This window comes from Hydra vulgaris, chromosome 09, assembly GCF_038396675.1.
Source record: "Hydra vulgaris chromosome 09, alternate assembly HydraT2T_AEP".
Lineage (NCBI taxonomy): Eukaryota > Metazoa > Cnidaria > Hydrozoa > Anthoathecata > Hydridae > Hydra > Hydra vulgaris.
In genome coordinates, this window is record NC_088928.1 from 37,451,255 (window position 1) to 37,475,000 (window position 23,746).

Here is a 23,746-nt window from a genome sequence, read left to right on the forward strand (position 1 = left end):
CATGTCTTGTGTATTTAAATTTCTTATCTACTTTTCCTCTATATTTGGCAATATAATAAACAGCACCAGGAATTTGTTGATGATCGTACTTGATATAAGTTTCATTGTCTTCAATAATACAGAAATTTTTAGAAATAAAATTGTCATAAATCTTTCAGCTGCGGGTTCTTGCACTTTTTTGTTGAATTTCAGAACGGTTGGGCTCTTTTTGTGCTTTGAAAGAATGAAGAGCATGTTTGTTTCTAACTTTTGCAACAAAACTATGAGAAAATCCATATATTTTTGCGCGTTCCTTAGTGAAAGGCTTGGGTTATTCTTAAAACTGTTAACCAGTTTTCTAACTAGTTTTATATCTTTAAAAACCTTCCTTTCTTCCACCACCAGATTTGCGTTTGATTGATTTTGTTTGAGAAAAACATTGAATAACATGACTAACGGTGTATGGATGTATTTGCAATGATTTTGCTATCGAATTGAAGCTACTATTTTGTGAATATTTGTGCATAATTTTTTCTCTTACATCTTCTTCTTTTGTCATTTTTAAAAGTAATTTCAAGTTAAATCCAAAAACTCACATATTTTTTTGAAACCACAACACGTTGTAAACAAAATACAAAACAATTAAAAAGATTTTAATATAACCACTGAAAAGAAATGACGAGGTTATTCTTTCACATTTATTTTGTGTACACACTTTATTGAAAATTGTTATGTTTTGTTAATTTGGTAATCTTTTATTTTACAAAGCTATTAGGGATTTTTTTGAAACCACAATCCGTAATGATTTGTATTTTATCTTTGTGAACCAAAGTCTATGCAAATATCTAACATGGAAACTTCAAGTTATGTAAATTATTAAAAATTATATCAAATTTTACAGATTTTTACTTGAAAATTTCTTTGCAGCAATATCTCCTTAATTTTGATTTATAGCATTTTCCGGGTTTTTCATCCATTCAAAACAAACGTGACATCCATTTAAAATAACCATGACATTAATTTAAAACAACCATGTCATTCATTTAAAAAATTGTGACAATCATTTAAAACAATCGTGATTTTCTATTAAAATATTTAACGCATGCGCAATCTCAACATTCTATATTATTTGAAAAAAAAGGTTTTATTTATATATTTATTTATTTAATATTATATAAATTTATTTTTATTAATATAATATTAATTTATTTTAATTTAATGGAATTTATTTTAATTTTAAATAGATATAGTTTTAAATGGATGCAAAACCCTGTAAGTAAGGCGTAAACACATATAATGGGTTTTCCATTCATTTAAAATTAAAATAAATTCCATTGAATTAAAATAAATTAATATAATATTAATAAAAATGAATTTGTATAATATTAAATAAACAAATATATAAATAAAACCTTTTTTTTTTTGAATAATATAGAATGTTTATACTGCGCATGCATTAAATGTTTTAATAGAAAATCACAATTGTATTAACTGATTGTCATGTTTTAAATGAATGTCATGGTTGTTTTAAACAAATGTTATGGTTGTTTTAAATGGATGAAAAACCCGGTATATGTTTTATAAAGTGTAATAAGTCTTTTGTTTATTAAACTGTTAAAAGATGATATAGCATGCCAAAATGGTTGAAGTGCTTCGCGTGGGTTCAAATCCTTTTGCTTACAATTAGTTTTTAGTTTTTTGATCTTTTCCAATTTTCTAGAATACAAAGTATAACATTTTTAAAGGCCTATAGATATTATATGCATAACATATATAAAGATATTATATACTATAACAAACAAAATGTAAAGAGTTTTTTAAAAAGCTTTTTAAAATCTCTAAAATCATTAGAAAAATTTTAAAAATTTCTAAAAACATGGAAACACTGTTGGAAATTTCTTGCACACATGTCGTGATAGAGATAATTATGTTATTAATGTGCTTAAGTAATTAGTCTGCATGTTTAACACACATTAAAGAAACAACTTTCTTTCTTAAAGGTAATAGATTTTACACACAAACTTTAATTTTCTTCAAAGTTAACGAAGCAAGAGTCCTAATAAGCTGCGGATGGTCTGAAAAATAATTAATAGAATCTTATTAAAGAAAAAAATCAAAAGGTCTGCCCCCTTCTTTTTTTTTTTTTAATATTTTTATAGAAGTTTACAATAAAGTATTGAACATTAATTGTTAACTCAAAACAAAGATTTTTAAATTTTGCTCTTTTTTAAAATTTATTTAAATGAAGCAAAATTATTAAAGTGGTCAGTGTGGAATAGACTTATCATGACCAGTATTATACAGGTCATGGTAAGTCCGTTATTCCACGTATTTAAGTCTATTTCCCCATGTGTTTTAAAACTTTTTATACCGACGGTAACTAAATAACACATTTTAAGCGGGTATCTACATAATATTTAGACAGGTACTAATTTCCAATCCATTGATAAATAGCAATTCACGCAATGGCTACCAAAACATTTAAAGTTTTTAAAAGTTAATTATAACAGAAAATTTTTTTGTTTCAAATCTTTAAAAAGGAAACAATAAGTATAGTATTTCTATATGTGTATAGTTAGTTTTCTACCGCTTACTAAAAACTATTGATACACAGAATAGGTATAGAATAGGTCGGTATGGAATAGATTTATTAAGACCTGTATTTTACGGGTCTGGACAGCAAGTACATAATAACAAAACAAAATATTTGAAAAAAAAGTTTTATTTACAAAAAAATTTAACTACATCTACATCATCAACTAACAATTGGTAATTAACCAACTACAATAATACTAATTAAGGTCAACTTTAGGATCTATAAAATTAACATCTTGTCAAGATACAATTTCAATACATCACCTATAAAATAGAACATGTTTCATTTAGTAAAACATTAAAAAATTAAACTTTAGTAACTTTAAAAACAAATTAAAAATTAAAAAATACATACTATTTACAAATAAAAGTTTATTCAAGAATTATATCATTTATGATAATGATAATAGAAGATTCAAAGATATTTCAGAAACTTATTAAATAGGAAATACAAAAAACTTACAGCATGCACATCTACAATGCCTCATGCATTATTAGTTATGTTCTTAATAAAAACATATTTTTTAAACCCCCTTACTGATTTAAAAAAGTTAAGGTTGCCGTTCATATCATCATCATCATCTATTTAAAAAAAATTAAGGTTGCAACTTCTTTCTTTAAAAGCGTTTTACTTTGTATTATAGAAAAATCGAAAAAAATAAAATTGAAAAAAAAAAAAAATGCCAGTGGTAGGAATCGAACCTGGACTTTTTGCATTAGGAGATCTGCGTGCTAACCACTCAGCCACACAGCCATATTGTCCAAAGAAAATTTTAAAGCTATATAACAAATAAAAGACTTAATAAAACAGAAATTAGTGTTACAGATCAAGTGTTAAAGAGATATTGTCGCAGTGCAATTTTCAAGTGAAAGTAAAACTATAAAACTTGACATATGTTTAAGTATGTTTTTAACATTACATAATTTGAAGTTTGCATAAGTTAGATATTTGCATACACTTTCGTTGACTTTTCTTATAAAAAAAAAGTGCTGCGACTCTTTCTTGCTATTACCTCGGTTGCAATAACTGCCAAGAGTATTGTGTCAAACATGCTCGAATGACCATTAATAAGTTCCTTATAATATAATATGATTTAAACTACAGTGGTTATTTTACTTTTTAGATTGAAGTAAATATCCTTTATTTGAAGTAAATATCCTTTATTTGAAGTAAATATCCTTTATTTGAAGTAAATATCTTTTACTTGAAAATCTTGATCATGATGTTATGTAATTATTACAATATTTCATTTTGTAAGAAACTATTGATTTTCAAGAAACTATAAGTGATTTTCAAAACTTTTAATCGCTGCGCTTGAAATTGATTTGTTAAATGATCCATACTTGATCAAGGCCCGGATTGCACACAAATCTAAAGACTGCCAATGGTGCTTTTAGAAACCATTTTACATGAAATAGCCCAGTAAACATGAAATAGCCCAGTAAATTCACCATCTTGATGAACTGTTGCTTTACAAAACTTAAAAATTTGGTAGTTTATCTCTGCCTAGCAAAACCAAAACAAGCTTTGCCAAATGCTTGTAGTCACCATATGGAAAATTCTCTATGAACTAAAAACATAAATAGTTTTAACCTTAATATGGAGCTCATATATGTGATGGCTGCAGGCAAACAAATATAGAACGATCTGTTTATCCATTTTTCTAGCAATACACATGCTCCCAGCCTCCAGCCTTAATTTGGTTTATTTATTTGAAGAGAAAAAAAAAGAAAAGGATAATGAAAATTATAAAAATATCAAGATACAAAAATATTCTACAATATACTATTAAGGGTACAAATTTTTTCTGCCTGTATTTGAAGATGTAGTGTCAAAACATACACTTTGTATCCTTAAAAGCTTTTGCTTGTCTCACAATTATCTGTGATAGGACTCCAGTAAGTTGTTCTTTATTAAAACTAGGACTTAAAATCACTAGCGCTAAGCGCTCAACATTTCTATTTTCACCATAAAACTTACTATTTTACAATATTTGTGTCAAAATGAACACAATGTAGTTTTCCCTGGGTTGTTTCAATGAAATCTTCTTTTATTTTTAAACCATTATCACTAATCACATCATTTGAATGAATCTTTGCTGGCTTTAGAGAAATATCAAAGTCCTTTAGATTTCTACCAGCTTAATTAATGACATTAGCCAAAATAGCTGTATTTGCTGAACTCTGAATACCATATCTCTTTGCTGTAACAGTAGTGGCATTTTTTTTTTCTTCTAGGTAGCATAACTTCTACAAAGTTTGTTTTTCTTTTAATAGACCTTGGTTTCCTTTCCTTTTGATATTAAAAATCTTGTTTATCCTCTTCGTGGTTTAACAATGCTAACCTGGTTTATAGCTATTACAGTGATTTGTTTGTTTGATAAAATTTTTTGCTGCACTTCTTTTAGCTATTGTACTTTAATTTTGTGGTGCGTTATGTGTCATTGGAAAATTTGCAAGATACTATATCACTGAGTTTGTATTGTAATTTTTTTTTTTTTTACTTCAATTGGTTTGCCATGTAAGTATTGCAGAATTTGCTCTCTAGTAGACAATTTCAATGATATCATTTATCAAAAATACTTTATACTTTGATCTTGTATCTTTTCCATTTTATTTTAAATATTAAGTTATACTTTTTTCTACTGTTGTTTCTAATGTGGATTTTTTATTTCTGCTAAAACAAAACATAAAATAAGAAAATAATAGAAACTAATTTTTTTATTTTTCTCCATAAAAAAAACATTTTTTCTGTATTTTAGTAAAGGTTATAAGCTTTTAAAATATTTGCCATTTTAATAAAATAAACAAACCAACAAATTGAAAATATTGTAAAATGCTGGTCAAATTATAAAGAAACTGGGTAAAAACTCATTTTGAAAGTTATTTAACCGCCCATAATATGAATTTTGGAGGTGAAAGTTTGATTTTCACCTCCAAAAAAATTGTGCAAATTAGTTAAATTTTGTTTTTTATCGATCACAGAGTATGCCCACAGTACATGAAAAACAGTGCTTTTTGATTTTCAAAAATAAAGGGCGCTTGACCCACTCTAATAAATAAAAGTGAAAATACTTTTAAAAATAAGACAACTTTTTTAATTTTATTTAAAAACATTTTATTATTTAAGACATGTTTCGACTATATATAGTCATCATCAGTTAAAATATATTTGTTAAAAATGGTATAAAGTATAGTATTTAATTGTAAAAATAAACATAATAAAAGCCATAAAATTGATAACAAACTTCCTATATATACAAAAAGAATTATTAAAAATTATTATTACAAGTGTCAAATATAGCAAATGAACCAATAAATTATATTAAATATATTAATAATTTTATAATTTTTTAAATTATATTTATTTTTTTAATTATATTTAATATAATTACAAGTTATAAGTATTCAATATAATTTATCAGTTCTTTTGTTATACTTGACATTTGTTAAAATAATTTTTAATAATTCTTTTTGTATATATAGGAAGTTTGTTATCAATTTTATGGCTTTTGTCATGGTTATTTTTACAATTATATACTATACTTTATATCATTTTTAACAAATGTTTTTTAACTGATGATGACTATATATAGCCGAAACATGTCTTGAATAATAAAATGTTTTTAAATAAAATTAAAAAAATTGTCTTGTTTTTAAAAGTATGTATATATATATATATATATATATATATATATATATATATATATATATATATATATATATATATACATATACATATACTAGATGTGAAGATCCTGAAATTGATGATTACGGAAGTAAGTGGAGCTTTAGTGGAATGTTGCGTTTCCTGAAATGTCAGGATGTAGATACTCAAGGTATGAATATACTACAATAAATGAAAATTAATTTTTATTTTTATTACAAAAATTTTTTATTGAATAAATAAACATATTTTAATTTTATCTCATAAATTTTTCGGACAAAATTACAAAAAAGAGCTTTTATTCATAATGTATACAGCATTTATTTATTATGATGACTTACTGTTGTACAAATGTTAGTTTTTATAAGTAATATGGTTAAAAAGTTTATTTAAGAATATTTTGTTTAAATTTTGAATAAGATGCTCAAAATAACTTTTTTAGTTTTTAAAAATTTCTTTTATTTTGAGTATAAGATTTTTTTAAGAGTTAAGGTAAGAAGAATTCTTCTGATGATTTCTTTTTTTGATGAAAGCTGAAATAAAAAAAATTGTTATGCAATTTTTCACTAATTTATTATTGCTCTGTTTTTTTAAGAACATTGAGCACTCTATTTTGTAGAACACAATTTAAATTATTTATTATATTAAGTTTTATTTTATCTTGTTATACGCTATTAGCTCTGATGGCTCGTATTGAAGACTTGATAATAAAAACTATTATATCAGTTGAAATGGTTATTTCAACAGCTTGCAGAATGTTTGTTCCTCATAGAGGCAACTGTTTTGGTGAGATAGATGTACTCAAATATTTTTATTTTTTGGATCTAATTGTATATGTCAAAAAAGTTTTTTAAAATAGCTAAATCTAAATATTATTGTTCACATTTTTATCTTTTATTTTCATTAAATTTAGATATCTAATTTTGGTAATGTTAAATATGTTCAAATTATGAACACTTTTATTTATAATTACTTTTATTTGTAATTACTTACACTGCTTAAATTTTAAACACATTTTTTTTGTAGAGTTGTATGGTTTTGACATATTGATAGATGAAAATTTAAAACCATGGCTTTTAGAAGTCAATCTCTCACCATCTTTGGCTTGGTAATATATTTTTATTTAATATAAATATTTTATTATTTAGTTATGCTTATGATATTGATGATGATGATGATAATGATGATGAAGAGGATGATTATGTTGATGGTGATGACGATGATGATGATGATGATGATGATGATGATGATGATGATGATGATGATGATGATGATGATGATGATGATGATGATGATGAAGATGATGATGATGATGATGATGATGATGAAGATGATGACGATGATGATGTTATATGTTTGTCTGATTATTTAATGTATGTTAGGACCCTATGTTTAGAGTCATGAGTGTATTCTACCGGTTACTCTAAAGTAACTAGTCAGAATATACTGAGTATATATGAAATATAACATTTCATTATTAATTGTGGCATCATTATTTAATGAATCTTATCATCTATTGATATGCTAAAGCAATTACATCAATATAGTGTGATATGTATTTTAGTTATATAATTTTATTACACAGTTTTAGTAATTTCAGACTTTTCAATAATCTCAGAAAAAGAACAAAATTTTTATAAAATTTTATGCAAAGATATTAAAATAAAAAGTTAACTGTTAATTAAAAAAACTATTTTTGGCATTTAAGATATGTCTCTTAAGTTAGTTAAACATTGTGTTTATTTTCTTAGCTGCCAGTTGCCAGTTATATTGTAAAAACCTCTAGAAAAATGAATTCTTGATTTTTTTCTTATCTCTGACCCTAACTTAAGCTCAATTCTTTGTTATCTTTTAGGTAGTTTAGACCATGTTATATATTTATGTTATAATCTCAATAAAACTTTATCTGTTTTATTTTTTCTCAATAAAACTTTTATCTTTTACTTCTCTATTATTGCATGTCTTACTACTTTAAATACATTACTACATTAAAATTGACTGGGATTTCTTTATTTATTTTTATAGTGATGATCCTTGGGTTGTATTTCATCTCTTTTTATATTTTAACTTTATCTCTAATGATCACGAACTTGATTGTCATCAATATTTTAGTTATATTACAGGGTATTCCACACCCGTATAGGAGTTAATCTGATTTAAATTAATTTAGTTAAAAAAGTTTTATCTACTTTTTCTATTAGCAAAAAAAAAAAAAAAAAAAATGTTTTTAAAATTTGTTCAAGGCATCGTCGCATATTTAAAATTATTGTAACTGTTTTTTTTTTTCTCCCAAATTTTTTAGTAAAGGCAAAATAAACTCTGTAAAAAAGTTTGTGAATAGGTAAAATCATCATACTTTCTTTAATTCATGTTCTTCATTATTTATTCTTTGAGGAACTACAGTTCTTTTTATTTAAAAAAAATTTACAAGATCTTATAAACTATTAAAAAGCTACTTAATTTATGTGGTCTGAAGAATCAAAAGAATGTCTTTTTTTTAAGCATAAGTTTAAATTCCCAAAGATGTTGCAGTTGATAATAATTTTATTAGTATTTTTTTCTAATACCCAATTTCCAATTTCACAAGAATGGTGAAGCTAGACACCTGATTTTAATTTCAGTTTTTAAAACGCTCTGGATTTGATTTCTTCAGTGTCTTCTTGTATGGTTTTTTAATATTAATTTACTGGCATAAAACACTTTTATTAAGAGTATTTTTTCCCACAAGTTTTTCACCAAGATACTCCTTGCTTGCAAAAATTCCTTTAGTTTTACAGCATTCCAACTTTTCAATTCATCAATAAATGCTTTATTTTTCTTTCCATCAAAAGAAGAATTGAGTATACTTGTTTGCTGTTTATTTTTTGTTTGCTTCTTCATTATTCTAAAATGCATTGCAACTCATATTCATTACACTAATAGCAAAATGGTGAATGTATCATGGTAGAATGTTCGCTAATGTTAAGAGAACAGGTGCAGATATTAGATTCAATGATGAACATTATACAGTAATTAGAGGTCCTAATGAGAAAATATCAGTTTATTAAATATTTTTTAATTTTTTTAATGTTAATTTATCTCTTAAAGCCCATGAAGGCCACTGCAGTCAAGGAAGCTACTTTAATTGTGGTTACAACCTTCTCTCAACTCTATAATTACAAAAAACAAATCTTGATGAACAAGTCCTCTGCGCGGAGAAACAGTTTAAGCGCTACTTACAATCCCCACTATGTCCCTAGTAGTACCTAAGCGGTACTACTAGGGACATAGTGGGGATTGAACTTGGAACCTCTTACTTATGAATTGAACATACTACCACTACATCACTACTGCATTAGTGTACCTACATATGCAATAGTGTTGTTGAATTATGTAGATTATTATTGGATAGCTCACGCCATTATGTCATTCTTAGTGAGTTTTTTACTTCAAAAAGAATATTCAAAAAAGAATTTAGTAAATTGCACCAAGGTTCAAGAGAAACATATTTTATAACAGTACAACAGATCATTGAAAAGTTGAGTATTTCAGAAGTTAAACTTTTGTTATCCATTGAGGATCATCTGGTTAATGTGATTTTGATTCAACCCATTATTGTATGAATTGTTAACAACTTTGCAGTAACAATAAACAATTTTGTGAACTTGATCATATTGTCATTAATGCTATAGTTATATTACACAGTATTTCACACCAAGGATTTTTGGAAAAAAAATCCCTCTTAACCGCATATCTGTGTTTGAAAAGAAAAACATTCTTTGTGTTACTAATTTTATTTTAACTTTTCGCATCTTCACATTACTAAAGTTTTGCTCTACTAAAAACAAAGCAGTATAACACTGTTGCAGTGTAAAATAACTTAAAGTCAACAATTCTTAGCCATTTGTATAGTTAACATATAAACTCAAGCACTACATAAAAATCAGGGATTGTTACGCAAAAAAAAAAAAACAATCTCGTTTTGTAAGTTAAAAAAGTAAACCTAAAAGTCAAACTTTTTCTTTTTTATTAGAATTATTTTTTTATACAAAAAATGTAACTCCTGTAAACTATTTTAGGGGAGTGTGGGCGAGAGTTTTTTTTTCAAGTTCAACCCAATCTTGCATGACTTGTCATTTAGCTCAGTTGCATACTTTTAAAGTAACTTCTCCTTCATGCTTTAAAAACATTTTTTTATTATTTATTTTTTCCTTAGACATTGATGCTTTGAAGTTCTCTTCTGACTTTTTCTTTCCTGACTCATACAACTTACATTTTTTGTCAACAAAAATTTTTTTCTTAAAATAAAGAAAAAAACAAAGAAAAAAAAACAACAACATGTTATTGTGAGAACCAAACACTCAGTCATCTTCAATGTATGTACAGAAGCCCTTCCAGCTCACTAAATCAGTATCATGTCAGGTTGCTGATCTAAATGTGCTTTTATATTTGTGTCTCCTTATATATATAGATGCATGCATATATATATATACACAATAGATATATATACACACGCATGCGTATATATATACAAAGAGGCACAATTATTTATACACACACATAAAAATATGTATATATAAATATATATATATATAAATGTATAAATACAAAGAGGCACAATTATATATATATATACATATATATTTTAAAAACATTTTTTAGTATAAGTATAAATATATATATATATATATATATATATATATATATATATATATATATATATATATATATATATACATAAATATATGAGTATATAGGAGAAGGACGCATAACTGCATATAGAAGCACAATCATTTTTAAACATTTCCCTATGAATATATTATCTAATATGACATACCATGCATTGGTATAATAGTTATCCTGATTTTGTTTATGTCAATAAGAATACCTGTTGCGTTTCTGAGAAATTGTGCATAATATTGCTTATTTTGATAAAAAATATTATATTAACATCATACTTTTCCAGAGCTTTTTCTGTAGATTAAGCAAAATTTGATTTTAGTATTAAACATATGTGTTATCAGTGTTATTTCATTAAGTGAAAAATATTTTTGAAATCAACATAATCTAATAAGCAAGCAATCAAACTGTATTCTTCTAAAAATTGTCCTCTGGTTAAAATATATAGCATAGAGTTTAAATTATTTTTTTTATATTTATGTATATCTGGTGATGGTTTGCACAGTGCAAACATGTATATAGTGTGTATATATATAGTGTGTGTATATATATATATATATAATGTGTATATATATATATATACATATATATATATATATATATATATATATATATATATATATATACATATATATATATATATATATATATATATATATATATATATATATATATATATATATATATATATATATATATGCATACAATATTGCTCAAAAGAATCAACATAATTTTTTTTCTTTAGAACTTAAAAAATAGAAAAAAAGATAAAATTTTTTAGTTATTTCAAACACAAAATTTGTTTTTTAGGGTATTTTAAACATTAGGAGAAAAAAAAAGTTAAAAACAATGAAAAATGTATACTAAATTTTTTGGAAGAAATTAATCATATAAAAAATAAGAAAAAAAAGCTGCTCATAAGTTTAGCACACTTGGCTTTGAAGTTGTTTTTAGGCCACCTCTATTTATATGCATAATGAACAACCTCTTCTTATAGTATCTAAAAGTTTATGACAATATTTAACTGTTAGGCCATTAAACAACTCTTTTAAATTCTTTCCTAAATTTTCAGCTGGAATTACTGGTTCTATGGAAAGTTTTCAGCTCAACATAGTCCAAACATTTTTAATTGGATTCAGATTGTGGTTATCTAAGTGATCTAGCTGATCACTGAAGTACCTTGATATTTTTTGCTCAAATCATTCTGTTACAGGTTTTGCTTTATGGCACAGAGTGTTGTCTTGTTAAAACATCTACTCTGGCTCGCTACCAAAAAAAATGTCCTTTAAATAAGGCATTAAATAGTTTTTAAGGGTGTCAATGTATCTATGTAGCCCATTCGCTGTTGTATAATATGTGTAGACCTGGGCCATCATATGTGATGCAGCCCCAAATACCAACTGCACCACCTCCACCATAGGTACAATACAGCTGCTATTATACTTTTCATTGAGGTGCCTACGGACAATTACTTTGTTTTCAGGATTTAGGACTCTGTAGTTAGATTCATCACTAAAAGCATTTTTTTTTAAATTCATAATTACTCATTTTTAAAATTGCTTTGCAAAATTTAATTTTTCTAAAACAGTATATATATACATATACACATATAAAGACTGGTGTTTTCAGTAAACAAATTTTTCTTTGACCTAGTAATTCCAATTTTTAGTTTTTAAAAATAATATTCAAACTACATTGCAGAACTGCTGGATATACTAAATAGTCATGTGGTTTTCTATTTTTCTCATGAACTTTTTCTTGAAGGTAAAAAATAAATTTTTTTTTTCTGCCTTTGATCACAGCTGTCTATTATATTTGTTTATAAATAATTATGGAAAAAAAGAGAAACTGAGTGATATCTGTCCCAAATTATGTTTTTTTCTTTTTTATAATTAAAATTTTGTTTGATCAAATCATTAATTTTAAAATAAACAAGACTTTTATCATTTTATTTGAAAATTGAATGCACCACATAGCAAAAAAAAAAAAAAAAAAAAACATACTTTAGTTTTAAACTTAAATAATTTCAGTTTGCAGCTCAATCTGTTTATTTCTAAGACGTTTTACAGATTTATTGCGAACAAGAGAAAACAAATTTAGTTGAAAGAAGAATTGCATCTCTATTTTTCTCATTTTTTGACTGAAACAGTTCTTCCCCATAATCATTTTGGCAATCATCTTGATTCTTCTGTGAAAACATTCGTAAGAATTCACCCATTTGTCGTGAAACTAGGTTTGAATCCACAGACTATTCTTTCATGTGCTTTCGTTTAGCACCACTTCACTCTATTGCCTTTCTCTTTGTTCTAAATCGCTCTCCTTCATCTCAAGACTTCACTCTTTTTGACGTTATTTCTGATCATATTGATCAAGCCCTCTCTTTATCCATCAGCTAATATAGTTGTTGTCGGTGACTTTAATGCTCACCACTTTGAATGGCTTGGCTCTAATGTCAGTGACTCTGCAAGCATTAAAGCCCACAACTTTAGCCTTTCTCAATCTCTAACTCAAATAGTCAACTTTCCAACTCGCTTTCCTGACAACCCGAATCATCTACCTTCTCTACTCGACTTATGTCTTGTTTCTGATCCTAGTCAGTGCTCAGTTTCTCCACATTCACCCTTAGGTTCCTCTGATCACAGTTTGATCTCTCTAAAACTAGTATCTCATTCTTCTTCATCACCTGAATTCCCCTATTATCGAACCTCTTACAACTACAGTAAAGCTGACTGGGATTCTTTTCGTGATTTTCTTCGTGATGGCCCTTGAGTAGAAATCTTTTGTCTTCCTGTCGACAAATGTGCTTCTTACATAACTTCGTGGATTCAGGCTGGCATGGAATCTTTTATTCCCTCTCGACGATTCCAGGTCAAGCCTCACTCTCCTCCATGGTTTTCCTCACACTGTGCTGCTGCGATTGCTAATCCAAACCGTTACTTCCATATTTATGAGCGAAACAATTCTCCAGAAAACAGACGTCTGTTTATTACTGCTAGAAACAATTGTAAAAAGGTTTTGTCTAACGCCAAAACTCGCTATTCTCAGGTCATGAAATCTCGTATCTCATCTCAAAAATTAGGCTCGCGTGACTTCTGGAGAATCTTTAATAATATCAATAATAAGGGCAAATCTTTAATTCCACCTCTCTTGTATGGTTTAGACTTTGCCACGTCACCTAAAGACAAAGCCGAATTGTTTGCTAAAAACTTTTCATCAATATCATCTCTTGATTCCACTAGTTGCGTTCTACCTGATATTGCCAACAAACAGGTTGATCCATTGCTTGACATTCATATCACTCCAGCATCTGTAAGAGTCAGAGTCATCTAAAGTGATTTCCTGCCTAGACTCTTCTACAGCTTGTGGCCAGAACAACATACCTGTTATTGTCTTGCAGAAGTGTTCTCCGGAGCTGTCGCCTATACTCTCAAAACTATTCAACAAGTGCTTATCAGAGTCTTGTTTTCCAGCCTGCTGGAAAGCGGCATCTGTTATCCCTATTTTCAAAAATTCTGGAGAGCGATCAGATTCGTCTAACTACCGTCCCATAAGTCTTCTTCCTATCATAAGCAAGGTTTTTGAATCTTTAATTAACAAACACTTAATTTCTCATCTTGAATCTAATAACTTACTTTCTGACCATCAATATGGGTTTCGATCTTCTCGTTTTACAGCTGATTTGCTAACAGTAATAACTGACAGGTTTTATCGTGCATTAGATGAAGGTGGAGAGGTTAAGGCTATCGCTCTTGACATTTCAAAAGCTTTTGATAAAGTTTAGCATGCTGGTCTTCTCCATAAGCTTTCTTCTTATGGTGTATCTGGCAACATCTTTAAGATCATTGAATCCTTCCTTTCCAATCGTAGCATAAAAGTTGTCCTCGATGGACAACACTCTTCTTTTTATTCTGTAACTTAAGGGTTTCTCAAGGTTCTATCCTTGGCCCTATGCTCTTTTTAATTTACATTAAAGATCTTCCAGATATTCTCACATCTAAGGTGGCATTGTTTGCTGATGATACTACCATTTATTCTTGTCGTGATAAGAAACCAACACCTGATTGCTTGGAGGGAGCATTTGAGCTTGATATGATCTCACTTCTGCTACAGCATGGGGCTCACAGTGGCTGGTGCACTTTAATTCAGAAAAAACTCAATTTTTTTCAGCCAATCGTTATCGCAATAATTTAGATCTTCCTATATTTATGAACGGTGATGTACTCGATGAGTCACCTACTCTTCATCTTCTAGGATTAACTCTTACTTCCAATCTTTCTTGGAAACCATACATCAAATCAGTTGCAAAATTAGCATCTACTAAGGTTGCATCTCTTTATCGAGCTCGTCACTTTCTTACTTCGGATTCTATTCTCTATCTCTATAAATCTCAAATCCGGCCTTATATGGAATACTGTTGCCATATCTAGGGCGGATCTTCTAATGCCCTTTCTCTTTTAGACAAGGTGCAAAAACGCATTAAACATAGTTGGACCTGCAGTAAACATAGTTGGACCTGCTCTTGCAGCTAACCTCCAACCATTATCACATCTTTGTAATGTTGCTTCTCTTTCTCTTTTCTACAAATACTATAATGGGCACTGCTCTAAAGAGCTAGCGTCTCTTGTGCCATCTACTAAAATTTATTCTCGTGTTACTCGTCATTCAATTAAGTTTTTCTGTGACTGTTCCTAAGTGCTCCAAAAACGCTTATTTGTCTAGTTTTTTTCCTTGAACATCAGTTCTTTGGAATTTGCTTCCTTCATCTTGCTTTCCTGATTCATATAATTTGCAATCTTTTAAGTCGTCCGTCAATCGTTATCTTGCTCTACAATCTTCATCTTTTCTCTTTCAGTAACTTCCAACTTTAATTAGTGGCTGCTTGCAGCCTTGTTGGAAGCGAAGATGTTTAAATAAAAAAAAAAAAAAAAAAACAATCCACAAAGGATTGAAGGTAAAAAACTTCCTCACATTAACCTCATAAACAACTCACATTGCTCAAAAAATCATCTCGCAATGTTTTATCTGACTTCTGAACATATAAAAGAACTGAAGGAATGGTTAAAAAACAGTTAAATGGTCTCAATATTTCGAAAATGTATCAAACCCATCAATGATTGCATCACTGACGCATTGCCTTTCGGTACATGGTATTACTTAAAGCATGTTTAAATTACAAGATTATATCATTTGTTTTTTGGTGAAAAAAAAGCTTGCAAATGAAATTACCGAGTAAGCAATGAAACAACAACAACAAAAAAAAAAACCTGAAAAATAAAAGATTAAAAAGGAAATGGAGCATGAATAAAGTGATGTAATTGAATATACAAATTGAATGTGAAGATTTCAGTGAAGAGATTTCCAAATCAAGAGTGGAAGCAGATATCATGCTTTTTTTGATAAATCAATAAATTTGTCACTATTTTTGTAAATATACACTGGTAAATATAAAATACTTGTAGCGAGAATTCTTTTGGAATTTATTTTGCTCTGTTTATAAGCGCCTTATTTTTACTTAAGTACAGAAAAATGTTGAATTAACTAAAAGTTCTGATATAGTCTGTATTTACTGTTTTGAAATTGTGCAGAAGTTCTTGAATTTGTAATGGTTAATGCATTTGTTATTAGAAAAGGAGGAGGGTTGTTGAGAGCATACAGGTGTATACAAGGGATGAGAAAGGGTTTAGAGTCAGTGATTTGACTGCATACATACTTTATAGATTCCTCCTGTGTCACAAATATGTATCAAGTGTTAAATTATAATGCAAATATTTTTTTTATCTTGCAGAAAAAATAATAAAAGCTGCATTGTATAAAAAATGTATAAAAATATAAGCAAATTAATTTTTATTCTTTAAGTGACTCTCCTCTGGATATGAAAATAAAGTCTATCTTAATGACAGACATGTTTAATCTTGCAGGTATTAAAAATTCTATGAAATTCTTAAAATATGACTTTTACTTTTAAGTTACCATCAAGTTAAAAATAGGACTTTGGTTTAGTTGATGTAAAATGGAAGTTTAATACTACCCTCATTTTTTGACTATTTCAAAAGAATAAGGCTTTTCTGGATCTGGATGTTATATTTTTATGCATTTTTTTCGCTAAACCTAACATTTTTCAGTTAGATTTTTTTTTTTACTAGTGTCTCACAAAATTTTTTGTGACTAGCACCAGAAATTTTTAGAATATTAGTAGTAAGTTGGATAGGGTACCCATTACACTCATCTCACACCTCTCACAAAGACTACTTGCAATAAGCTTAGAGACCTCTAATTTTTTTTAACTAGGTAATTACACAAGGAAACTAGCCAGGGTTAACTCACAATCCCTCTCAGATGATTAATAGGAAATATTGATGAAGCAACCATCAAAACAAGCTAGAGCATTTAAGACTAGATATGTCTCTACATTATCATTTCTGTGCCAGGTGTTCTGGTGATGAAAATACTAAGCAAGTCACCATATATTCGTCATATTGGTAACTTGCACAAACACTTGATAATAAGGAATTTGACAAATTTAAAACTGAAGCCTAACTTAGTTTTTTTCATTTTAGCTATAGGGATAAGCAAAACTTTTTAGCCCTTTTTCTGAATTTCATTTGCTAATATTCGGTATCATAGCATTCATAAATTCTAATGTATCTGTGCTAGATTAACTTAGTTATGTAGCTTTGAAAGTTTTAAGGGTGGCTGTTTCTTATAAAGGGTGAAATCAATAGCTTTTCAATCAATCTCAGCTCACAAAATAATTAACTTCACACTGAGAGCAAGCTTAGGGCTTGTAACTAGAACAGGTCTGGGAGCTGGCTTAGGTCTTAAATCCAAAATAGGCTTGGTTCTCTCAGGTTTTAAACACCTGGCTAGTGCTCAGTGAATGAAATGACCTCATGTAGTAGATCTTTATAGTCTTAAAGAGCTTTTGTCTCTGGAGTAACCTTGCAGGCTGATACTCTGTGCTAGCACCACCTAATCTTAAGTGGGTTGGTGATCTTGCATATGGTAGTAATATAAAATGTTCTGTAAGTATATATCATAGAGGGTCTTTGAATTTTCTGTGACTAGTGTTAATGGGTGAGATTTTTTTGCTGACAGGGATTAGTTTCATTGCCAATCAAAAAACCTTTTTACAACTACTTTTGGTGAGACGCGTAATGAGCTCATGAATCATGTGTTACTAGTCTAAAAATTTTTTGTAGCTAGTCACAAAAATTTTTTGTAACACTAGCTGAAAAAAGTTTGACTTTTATCGACACTACTTGAAAAAAGTTTAGTGTCTAAATAGTTAATTGTTATATAGAAAGCTCTTTTTATCAGAAATAATCAAAAAACATGTGGCATCAAACTTCTATTTTACATCGACTAGTTTTGTTTATTTCTAAAGGTTTTTTGTTTTCCTATATTTTTTCTTACAACTTCTTTTGATTATTTTTTAGGGTTTCTAGCAATAAATTGTACATTTAAGGGCTCATCAGATAATCAGAATAATCAGGTATTAAAGTTATCAAAGTTCTTTATTCATATATTTTCAAATTTGTATATATTCTCAGTTTGTGTTTTATAATCTGTTTAGTTTATCATTCAATTTATATAAAATTATTTTTTAGTTGGTTCCTTTTCTTATTATCTTTTTGTTGTTGTTGTTGTTGTGGAAGGTTATTTTGTATATATTTCATTAAAAATCTAGTACTAGTAGTAATAATTTTTTACATTGCTCCCTTAGTTACACTTAACAACTCATCTTACTACAGAGTTAAAATATGCTACTAACCAAATGATTAGCAACTTTGATGGTTCCGATATAGATGAACATAAGCTGCTGAATGAAGCAAATGTTGAGTACAAGCGTAGAGGAGGATTTGTACGTATATATCCTACTCCTGAGTCTTGGGAACTTTATGGGTATTTTAACTTAACAGTTTTAACATTTTTTTAAATCTTAAATTATAAGGTTGTTTGTTTTTAAAGCATTTTCTTATAAATGTTCACTTTAGATGTCTTCATGAACACCAGACAAGTCAAACACATAATCGCATCATGCATTCTCAGTTATTTCCTGAACTGTATGCTGTTGTTTTTTTATTTTATTTTTGTGTCATAGTTTTTTATTTTTGTCTTTATATGATAACTATTTGGATATTATATGATAACTATTTGGATATTATATGATAACTATTTGGATATTTGATGGTCAATATTTTACTTTTTTTTTTTGTTACAGTTTTCTGTTTTCAAATTTCAATTAAGGTGGCATTTTGCTCAAAGACCATATTCTTCATCTTGTATAGCCAGTAGAAAGTTGTGTTTTTTTAACTATATTTTTATTTATTTACTTATTTCTATCTTTAATTTTTTATCTGTTGTAGTTTAATTTTTCAAAAATTTAAAATCTTCTTTCAAAAGTGTAAATTTTTATTGTTTTATTTAAATTAGTTTAAAAGTCATTATTTTATCTCCAAGTTTTTTCTCCTAAAACCACTAACTCTCTACATGCTGATACCCAATAATCTGCCTCTTTACACTTTACATGCCTAAACCAGCTTAATGCTTGCTAATATAAACAATACCAATATATAACACTCACTATTTTCAGTCTTTTTCTAAAATCAGCTTACTTTTATAATTATTTTTTAGAGCCACAACACACATCCATTCGTCCATCCTCTTCTCTTTTCTTTTCAGATGCTGGACATTACTAACAACTGCCTATCATTGTCGATTGGCAGCATCATTAACCATGTTTCACTACCATACATCATAACACTTTGGACGCATGTAGTGTATAATTTTTCAATAATCTTTAAGGATGAACCTTATGCTGTTAGAAGCAAAGACAGTTCTCTGAGCTTGGCATAGGTACACTATACTTTTGTCCATGATGACTCTTCTGCTTTTTATTTGATTTAATTGAATCTCTAATATAACAAACTTAATAACATTATCTTTGAAATAACAAACTTACCAACTGTTTCCACCATTATTTCAATTTTTTTCACCTTTTATTCACTAAAAGTATATTTTCTACACTCAAAACAAACAATGTGTATACCACTGCATTTCTTGTGAATTTGCTTATGAGTTTACAAGAGATGTGGTGGTATGCGAATATAAAAATAATAGAGTTTGCTCAACTGTTTTCTTAACACTCCACATTTTCACTTCTGCAATATTTTCTACTTGTTAATTCTTGACTTTACAATGCATCTCTTGTTCATGTTTATCTAAAGCCCTTATGGTTTAATTCATTTTTTCCAGTACTGAAATCTTAGTGTTAATTCTTCAGTATAGGATTAGTGTTAATTCTTCAAATATAGAACATATCAAATTAAACATTCTATATCTTCTATAATTATGAATATATAATAATATTTTATGCAGAATATGTTTATGTATATATAAAAAATATATTCTGCATAGAATAGCTCACATGATAATCAAACATTGAACTCTTTAAGCTGTGCTTCTAAAGTATTTAGAAAAATTAAGTTGTCTACCTTTATAACTTGTATAGTTTTTTCATATTAGGTAGTTAGAAATTAATTGGGTGTATATGTAATAACTATTTTATTTTAATTATTTTTAAGTAATTGTGCAATAGTTATTCTAATATTTAAAATATGTAATAATAAGATGTTGTTGTTTTTATTCTAATTCCCCCCAACAAGGCTGCAAGCAACCACGATTAAATTGGGAGTTACTAGAAAACAAAATAAAAAGTTAAAGAGCAAGGAAAAGGTTGACAGAAGACAAATAAAAGTTTTAAGAGCATGCAGGGACATATACAGTAAAGGATGTAACATTGCTGAATGATGAGTCAAGCGAGAATGAGTTTTAATTGATGGAACTAGAGTTAATAGCTTAATTGAGCAACAACCATGATAGTATTTGTAGCAAAAGAGAAAAAGATACAAATTTACAACAATAAGAGAGAGGCTTGATCAATAGAGCGGGTTCAACTATGTTTACAATGTGTTTTTGGACTTAGTCTAAAAGTGAAAGAGTATCATTAAAAGAACCAGCTCAAGTATAACAACAGTATTCCATTCAGGGACGAATAAGAGATTTAACTTTGCAAAGGTTTGCAAAGCTAACTTTGCAATCAATTGGTTTCCATGAGAGGTTTGCATGACAGTATTGCAATAGTTGTTTGCAGTAAATAACTAAGTTTTGTTGGAGATAAAATTCACAAGCCAATCCAAGGCCTAATCTGTTACAGAAGTGTGAGATCAGACTCAAGATTGGCTCCCTGTTTTAAGTAATTGAAAAGAGAAGACTTTTTATCAAGACAGAAGTATAAAGTTAAGTTATCAGCAAACAGAGCCACTTTAGATGTAAGGTTGTCAGGAAGATCATTAACATAAATAAGAAACAAAACAGGATCAGGGATAGAACCTTGAGTTACCCTAGAAGTTACTGGAAATGAAGAAGAGTGTTGGTCTTGGAGGATGACTTTAATAAATTGGTTAGAAAGAAATATTATGATAATCTCAAAAATTTTTCCAGATACACCACATGAAGCAAGCATATGGAGAAGATCAACATGGCAAACTTAATCAAAAGTTTGAGATATGTCAAATTTGCCTGGATCCAGGAGATTATGTAGGAGGCACATTTTTTAGTAGGAACAGCTGGATTTAAATTAGTCTCACAAAGAGCACACTAGTCTGTTGAATTTTGCAAGAAGTAATGTCCAACTGATGGAAAGTTAGTTTGAAGACCACGAATATTTGTAAAAGATATATTGAAACAGTTAGGTGGTGGGGATGGTTTTTTATGTTTAAAATTGGTTACTTTAATTATGGTTTGAGTTTAAAGAGATTATTCATAGATAGAGAACAGTATCCCACCATCCATACAAAACATGGCACTGTTAATACTCTGATATTTTAAAGCTGTTATTAGAATCAGTCTCTCTGAGAGCTACCACAGAGTTCGGTAAACCGTACTTCTAGCTGGCTTCAGAACTACTGAGTTTAATGGTTCTGAGGTGATCCAGCAGAATTGTTCTGCTTACCCCTAAAGTCTTTGTCTAGAAGCCCTCCTACAAGACAGTAGCTGGATGCACTTAACATCTGCCCAAGATGAGTATTTTTATTGAGACATTATCTCTAGGTATACCTCAATCAAGAGCCCCAAGGCAGGGAAATTTCAAGCCAGAGTTTATTTCTCCTAGCCTTTGCTTTAAAAAGCAAACCCTACAAGGCAGCAGGGCATGGGGCAGGTAATACTGGGTTACATGATACTAGTATCAGGGTAATCATGATGATCCTGAACCTGACCTGAGTTGATTTTTTAAAATGAAAACTAAAATTGAATATTGATAGATTTAATGTTGAATTTTGAAAAATTAAAAATTTAAATTAATTTTTTATTTTATGTTTTAGATCTTCTAAAATCAGTGGCAAGGTATTATAATATTTATTCACTCTGCATATATATGTATATATATATATATATATATATATATATATAAATATATATATATATATATATATATATATATATATATATATATATATATATATATATATATATATATATATATATATATATATATATATATATAATACAACTTTTATGGTACTAAAAGCTTCAAGCCTAAAGACAATCATCAACCATGTAATACTAATCAAGAAACAAAAAAACCATTAAAGTATAAAGTTACAATGGAGTGTGCTAAGTTGTCTAAAAAATAGTAAAAAAAAAGATAAGAAAAAAAGTAAAAGAGTTTTTGTATTTTATTTGCAAATACAAAGTATAATATTTATATATATAGTATATATATAGTATAATATTTGCTCCAACAGTTGAGCCCTTTTCTCAAGTCGTTTAAAAAATGGAAAAAAGTAAATTTTAATTACTTTCTCAAGTATATTTCTATACCATCGGAAAAACCTATAAATTAAAGTTATTTAAAAAAATGGAAGAGCTTATAAAAAGGATGTGATGGAAGGCAATTTTTTTCAACAATAGAAATCTGCAGAGCAATAACAATGATTTTATTTCTTCAAACTGCGACATCAATACAGATAAATTTCCTCAGCATTTAAAGATTTGATTGCTTTTGAAAATGATGTACTAAATCTTAGTAGTTTTAAAATAATATATAATATATTTATATATTATTTTGACATTTTGACAAAATAATATATTTTGTTGGACATTTACACAAGCCAATAAAACATCGAACTTATATCAATTATCTAAAGATCAATACAATAAACTGCTTACCAACTCTATACTACATCCTATGAAAAATCAGAGTTACAAATAAATAGCCTGTTAAATATGGAGGTGAAAGTTATGTTTCATCTTTCAAATCATGAGATTTTTTTAGCAGAATTTAAATTAATACACTATCTTACTGCTTTATCACTTTAAAAGATCATAAAGACAATTTTTTAAACAAACTTACTGTTCGTCTTTAAAATCCAGCAAAAAATAAAATCGAAAAAACTAGTAAATTTATTTTATCTAGCGTTATTGCTGAGCTAAAAAATATTCTGCCTTCAATCAATGAAAAAACACGCAAAACGTTTTAGATTGGTTCAAAGGTATTAAAAACAAACATTTTTATAAATTTTTAATTTTTGACATTATTGATTTTTATTCTTTTATTAATGAAAATCTTTGACTAGCCATCAAAGTGATAAGATTTTCATTAATAAAAGGATAAAAATCATAAGATTTTCTGAAAAATATGTAACCATTAAAAACAAAGATAAACTAACAATTAAGCAAGTTTGAAAATCATTGTTGTTTAATAATGAACAACCTTGGATTAAAAAAGAACAGTGTTATTTTTTGATATTGCAATGGGTTCTTTTGATGGCACAGAGGTATGTG

At 27.9% G+C, this 23,746-nt stretch overlaps 1 protein-coding gene across 3 annotated transcripts in view; it reads left to right on the forward strand.

Annotated features, from left to right (window-relative positions):
• Positions 1-23,746, forward strand: part of LOC105847710 (tubulin polyglutamylase TTLL5) — a 67,528-nt gene that overhangs the window by 18,365 nt on the left and 25,417 nt on the right. For 2 of the 3 annotated variants that reach the window (XM_065805588.1, XM_065805590.1), the window contains 9 exons: positions 6,322-6,413; positions 6,920-7,027; positions 7,268-7,349; positions 16,757-16,818; positions 18,337-18,392; positions 18,624-18,802; positions 18,895-18,963; positions 19,148-19,198; positions 22,285-22,306. In XM_065805588.1, the coding sequence (XP_065661660.1) occupies positions 6,322-6,413; positions 6,920-7,027; positions 7,268-7,349; positions 16,757-16,818; positions 18,337-18,392; positions 18,624-18,802; positions 18,895-18,963; positions 19,148-19,198; positions 22,285-22,306 (721 nt within the window). The remainder of the gene's footprint in view (positions 1-6,321; positions 6,414-6,919; positions 7,028-7,267; positions 7,350-16,756; positions 16,819-18,336; positions 18,393-18,623; positions 18,803-18,894; positions 18,964-19,147; positions 19,199-22,284; positions 22,307-23,746) is intronic. The other variant, XM_065805589.1, reaches the window with a different exon arrangement.